The sequence below is a fragment of the Cavia porcellus genome, unplaced genomic scaffold (assembly GCF_034190915.1).
Source record: "Cavia porcellus strain 051 isolate PalLab524CR breed Dunkin Hartley unplaced genomic scaffold, mCavPor4.1 scaffold_23, whole genome shotgun sequence".
In the NCBI taxonomy this organism is placed as follows: Eukaryota; Metazoa; Chordata; class Mammalia; order Rodentia; family Caviidae; genus Cavia; species Cavia porcellus.
Genome location: NW_026947506.1, coordinates 51,153,997 through 51,160,242, shown reverse-complemented (window position 1 = coordinate 51,160,242; position 6,246 = coordinate 51,153,997). Strand labels below are relative to the sequence as shown.

The 6,246-nt window shown below is 45.9% G+C and overlaps 1 protein-coding gene across 1 annotated transcript; it reads left to right on the top strand.

Annotated features, from left to right (window-relative positions):
* The first annotated feature begins 830 nt into the window (after positions 1-830).
* Sec61g (SEC61 translocon subunit gamma) lies at positions 831-5,690 on the top strand. Its single transcript, XM_003465817.5, has 4 exons — positions 831-979; positions 2,301-2,400; positions 3,284-3,386; positions 5,529-5,690. Exons 2-4 carry the CDS (start codon positions 2,307-2,309, stop codon positions 5,536-5,538), a joined length of 207 nt encoding a protein of 68 aa, XP_003465865.2. The 5' UTR covers positions 831-979; positions 2,301-2,306; the 3' UTR covers positions 5,539-5,690.
* The last annotated feature ends 556 nt before the right edge of the window (positions 5,691-6,246 follow it).

Genomic DNA, 6,246 nt, shown 5'->3' with positions numbered 1-6,246 from the left:
TCTCAGGTAGGGTTACAGAACCGAGCTCCTTAAAGAAATAGAAAGGAAATACTTTGTGCATCTCAGCAAGCAGCCGAGCTGACAGCTTGTGCTTTTGACACCTGCATCTGTGCAGGAGACACTGTCCCTCCTCCTGCAAGCTGCTATGCTTACCCACATTCCAGCTAGCCCACCAGACCAAACCGCCAGGGAGCCCAACATCCAGTCAAGGTGTCGACTTCCTAGGGGGGCGGCCGCAGGACCCGAAAACAGGCCTGTAGCCCCAGATTCAGCGGTGTCCCAGTTCTGGGCGTCCCTACTCCTCTGGGAGGACTCCTGTCCACTTCCATTTGCAATACCAACAATAAAACTACTTTCGCTTTGATCTTCTGTTCTGACTTGTTTCGCTTTCCATGACCGAGAGAGCGACAAGCCCGGCCAGGGAGAGCCTGGAGATCCCAGGCCCACAGGTCGTAGCAAGTCATCCTGAAACCAGCACCGAGAGGGCAAGGTCACCGCTTCCCACGTCCTCGGGCGGTGTCGGAACACACCGAGATCGGTTCCTCCCCTAGAACTCTGGGCCGGGCCCATTTGTAAGCCACGGGATCTTGGCTAACAGCACCAAACACATGAAAAGTCCTAGTGCTGCAAGGAGTCCCGACCAGAGCTGCCAGCCAAACGTGGCAACTCTGCCTACTCGCCGGAGAAGCGGAGGCCGTACGAGGGACCTAAGACGGGTAAAGCGAGCAGGTAGCTACTGCCAAACCTCCCAAAACAGCAAACACTGTAGTGAGACCGCCCCCAGCACGCCCTTTGACACGCCTCTTCCGGGAAGCAAAGCCGCGACGCCCGTACGTTTCATCTGCGCACTGACGTATCCACCTAGCGGACCAATAGGACAGAAGAGTGGGCGGGCTACGGGAAGGACCCGGTTTCCGGTTCCGTTGGGTTCCTGTCCGGCTCTTGGCTACGTGTCCCTAGGAGCTGTGGTGGCGAACCGGTAGGTAGAGGGTCTACTTTCCAGGGAGCTGGGCGGCACGCGAGTGCGGGGCGTCCCGGCTTTGTGCTCGGCGGGGCACCGGCCGACACAGCAACACTCCCGGGCCCAGAGTTCCGTCTGGAGGGGGTGCGGTGCGGAGCCCGTTGCTGGCCCCGCGTCCCTAGTGACGTTCGGCAGGGTGGGCTGCGTGTCTGCGCGAGCGACCTGGGCTGCAGCCCGTGTGTGTCGTGGGGCGCCGCCCTCCCCGAGCGCAGAAGTCGGCGGGGACCCCGCACCAGCGATCGCGGCGCCTTCCTGAGCCTCAGGGTCCGCGAAGTGTTCAGTGAGGGGTACGTTTTTCTGGACACAGGTTCATGAGATTTTATGACATCCGTGACTGCCTAAAGTTTAAGCCCTCAGGTCTCAAGGACAAAAGTTACGTGCGATAGTGAGAAAACAGGCATTGTTATCTTTTTGCCCCAGAAGTTTGCGGGATTTCTGGTAGGTGTAAAGAGTTTCAGTCACATTTTTCCACTGATGTCCACCGCCCACGCTAGATAAGGAAACGGGCCCATGGTTTGTAGCCAGATTTGAACCACCGTGCTCTGCCGTCATTAGCTGTTACAGCAGTGGCTTTCAAAGCCAACATGGGGTGATACTTATGTTAAATTCACAGAAACTCTGCATGATGAACTATATGATCTCATTGCTTAAAAGCTTTGCTCTGTCTTAAGTTTGGCTAGTAGCTTCTCAGAATCTGGATCCTACTTTAGTCAGTCTTGGTGGTTTTGAAAGCCCTACGTGTGTGTCTGTCCATCCTTTGCGGGACAGGTCCCTCTGAATAGGCGTTATGGACGTGCTTTGTACCAAGGAGGAATTGAAATCTAAGTTTCCATCCCCTTAACTCTGGCAACACTGTCCTTGGCCTCTGCTCATCAGACACTGGTTCTGAGTATCACGTTAAAGTAAAAATAGAAAACAATACTTGTCGGAGTGTACACTGTTGACCTCCCAGGAAGAGCAGAGGGACTCGGAGAGGTAGAGCAGTGGATGTGCTGTCATTACTTAACCTGTGGTAGAAAGCCCCTTGTGTTCGTGTGTGCTCCTTATAGATAGGGTGAACTGCGATTGTCACATCATCTTTGGTGTGTTGCTTTCTTTAAGTTTACAAATGTGTAAATTTAGGCTTTGAAATCTGCCTTTTTTTAGTTTACAAGGTGAAATTGACCCATGTGAGTCATGAATTCATGGCTGGTTTTATGTACATCTTTATGTAATTTAGCAAGTCCATGTTTGGCAAATAATACTAGTGATAATCTTTTTTTTTTTTTTTTTTAAACAGGCAATCATGGATCAGGTAATGCAGTTTGTTGAGCCAAGTCGCCAGTTTGTGAAGGATTCAATTCGCCTGGTGAAAAGATGCACCAAACCAGACAGAAAAGGTATTTGGTTTATGTGATCCAAGACAATAAATGTTTTTCTAGGGCTTTCATGTGACATTTAATTAATAAGCTTTACATTACTTTAATCAACAGCTTTATTGATTTGTTTTTCTTGCTTTGGGTCATTATTCTTAAGTTATGTGCATTCTTTCTTGACTAAAGTTTTCTCTTTTATGTATTTTTCAGATGGCCTAAAGTTATTAGAGCCTTTTTGTCCATATTGTATATAAGTTGGTCATATATATTTCAATATCTTCCATATCACCACCAGAGTTGGTTTATTTTTATCCACTAGTTGAATAGATGAGATTATAATACAGAATATAATATGTAATATGTAAATAATGGAGAATAGTCTTTGTTTTAATGAAGCTTAGGCTATTGGAGAAGACTGTCATAAACAACTCATTGCAATTTAAAAATTACTGCCAAATGATTTACCAAAAATATTGTTAACTACTAGGGGGGAAAAGTAGATAGCAGGAATAGCCAAATCAGATGGACAACATCCCTGAGGAAATATTATTAAAAGAAAAACAAATATAACAGTTATAACCGTTCTCCTGACCTAATTTGATTTTTGAGCCTTATTTTTGGTTTCATCATGGTGTCAGAAGTGTTGGATCAGATATTTATTATGTACTTGTGGATATATTCACTAGAACACATTTTTATTTTTCTGTTTACTCAAATATCAAAATATGAAAGTGAAAAACTTGGCAAAACCTTTCTATTACCATATTAATTACCTTACTTTTTAAAGAATTATCTGCTAATCAGGGCAAGTGTACAACCAGTGAACTTATTCCTGTTACTAATAGTTTTCCCCCATACTTTGAATGGGGGTCCAAAAACTTAATGAGAATATTGTTTGTAAATGCAGAGTTCCAGAAGATCGCCATGGCAACAGCAATAGGCTTTGCCATCATGGGCTTCATTGGCTTCTTTGTGAAGTTGATCCACATCCCCATTAACAACATCATTGTGTAAGTAAACACCTTGAAACACTGTGTCTGGCAGTGAATGGAAATCGAAACTATTTGGATTGAAAATTAGCCTATTTCATCAATACACAGATCTGTCTCTTGACTCTTCAGTACAGTGGAGTTTGCTGACATTTATCTGTACCTGATCATTTAAGTGCCTTACATTGTTCACCATCTCTAGCAACTCTGTGAGGTGGGCACACTTTTCTTTAATAAAATTGTCAAGAAGGCAGCAGGTGGACTTGGTATTTCAGTAATAAGTATCCAGTGATAGAAGCAAATGCAGATCTTCTTTGTGCTGTATCTTACTGATACTTAGGGTGCAGAGGAAATGCTGCTTGCTGTCTGCGAGTCAGGACAGATCACTGAGATTCAGAGCCTCTTGCTTGTTACTGAGTAGCTGTCCTAACCTTGGCAAATTGACTTCGCCTCACTGTGCCTGGTTTATCCAATGTGGGCAGTAGTTCTTATTTGGATTGTCATAGAGGCTGAAACCAAGTTGGGTTAGACCTTCAGTGTAGAGTGGCATGGTCGTATTGGGGGGAGTGGAGACAGCTGAGAGACCAGGTGGGTTTGTTCTTTAGTAGAAGTTTCTGTTTTTTAAATTCATTACACGTCCTTAGGTTACCTGATGGCATGAATACTTGGAGTAATCAGGTTTAGATGATTAAGTTTGGTGGGAGATTGTGGCATGAGGTCCACACTCTATGATTTTGCTCTCATTGATTCTCAGCCTCACCTGCCATTTAGAGGTAGTAATGCCTGTCTTACTTTATTGGGTGTGGAGAATTTGTGGCAACTGAAAAGTGTTCTGACCTGTGAAGCTCAGCATTTCATCACTGGGGCTTGAGGGTGTCTTTTAAGTGACAAGTGACTGAATGAAGGCTGTGGGTGGCTTTCTTATGCAGGTTGTCCTCCTTGTTAAGTGGAAGTGCCAAAGAGTAAGGCTTTAGGACCCTGAAGAGTTAGATGTAAGGGACCAAGTCACCCATCTCTTCTGTTTGGGAGCGCGTTTTATGTTATGGATGAGAAATGTCACCTCTGAAATTGGGAAATTTTGGAGAGAAAACTACTGGAGACCTTCTCAGTCTGCAGTTTCCTAATCAGTCAGAGTCTTGGCTTTCATACTCTTTCCTGCCCTTGCTTCAGTCAGGGCCCAAGGTCAGAAGGCTTTTACTCTTCCTTGATTCTATGTGGAGTCTGCTGGCTGTGGGGATCACAGGCCCTGGCCCTGGGGAACAACCTGTAATCCCTTTTACCTGTTTTGGTATGCAAATGAGCCCCTTCCCTTGGTGCTGCATTTTTATCTCTCTTGCCAGACTTTACTATCTCCTCTGGGTCCCCTCAGGTCAGTGTGCCTGTCTTGCGAGGATTGTGAGTTCTGGGGCAAACCTGGTAGGTTATCTGTATTAAATGAATATGTAAACACACAGGCTTCCTGCAGATCCCATCTGGTGCCTTTTTGCAGGGAGTAAAAACATGGAATAAGTGGGAGTGAAGTGTGTCATTAACTTAGCATTCTTTATCGTTGTGAATGGTGATGATGGTGATAGTGACAGGTAACCTTTACTGAGTCCTTGCTGTACACCAGGGCCTGCTCTTGCTCCCTATGAGCCAACTCATTGAGCCCTCAGGAGGAAGCTGACGACTGCAAAGACCAGATCACTTACGTTACATGTGAATCTTTGGGGTGTGAGTTGCTTAGAAAACTTCTAATTAAAAAGTTGGTTCCATATTTAAGGTGTTAAAAATCTTTTAAATTTTTTTAAATCTTAAATTGAAGGCCACATAAAACATTTGGTGAGAAAAGCTACTGAAAGCTAATTCGTTTCATGTTTGCGCTGCGATAGCTCTAAACCTGAAAGGAATTTGTTTCTCCTATAAGTGAGGAAAATATAACTACAGACTTTTAGTAGATGTAGTAGCATGAGCGGTTGAAGTATGTTTCCCAAATGGGCCAGGAGGGCTCCGGAAGCCCCAGGGATTTACAGTTCATTGTACTTGGGCACAGTGAGGTGTGGTTCTCAAGTAAATGAGACATTTTTGATTCTAAAAAATGATAGAACGTTGCATTTTAAATTATTGTTACTACCAAAGTCTCATGGGTGCTCGAAACTGACCCTGCTCTTCTTTCTTCTGCAGGGGTGGCTGACCATTTTGGAAGAGCGTTTGTCTTCCTAGCCTCTTTGGGAGAAGCTCATGAAGTAAAAATTTGCCTGTGCTTTGTATCCCGCCCCTCAAAGTGTTTTCTATTTGTAAATTAAAATAATTTGAAAATAAATAAATTTCTCTTTCCCCATCACAGATATTTATCTAAGTTTAAAGACAAAAAAACCTGTTTTTCTGGCTTACTCCATCTCTTCCTGTCTGTGTCATTTTGTTTTCTCTCTCTGTCTCTGTCCTCTTTCTCTCTGGTAATTAGGTCCGTAGGGCACGCTGAGCTGTTTGGAGAGGTTCACAGCCTTCCTGTCTTTTCCTCTGAGCTCCCGTAGTGCAATCCCGAGGCTGGCTGGCACGTTGAGCCCACAGCGCAGGCTGCAGAGTGTGAGGTGAGAGCGCCGGCAGGCCTGGTGTCTGTCAGGCTGGGTCCCAGTGCTCCTTGCTGAGGTCTCACCTGGAGCACGGGGCTCAAGGGCACTGGTGCCAGGCCCTGGGCACGTGGAGAAGCCCAGGCCCGGTCACAGCACTCGCTGCTGTGCTGTCGCAGTGGGGGCAGGGTTTCCGTGCAGTGCTGGAGGGATTCAGCCCCTGCCGAGGGGCTGTCCAGTGCTGTCCTCCTGTGGAGACCCAGCGAGACTGGGAAGCTCCTGTGGAGCCCGAGGTGCACTAGTACTTGTGGCCATAACTACCTAAACCTAAG

Bases quoted from the DNA above. Each gene is read 5' to 3' on its own strand.
- Sec61g (XM_003465817.5), top strand. From the start codon at position 2,307: ATGGATCAGGTAATGCAGTTTGTTGAGCCAAGTCGCCAGTTTGTGAAG. The intron at 2,401-3,283 runs GTATTTGGTTTA...TTGTAAATGCAG, and splicing joins CACCAAACCAGACAGAAAAG to AGTTCCAGAAGATCGCCATG.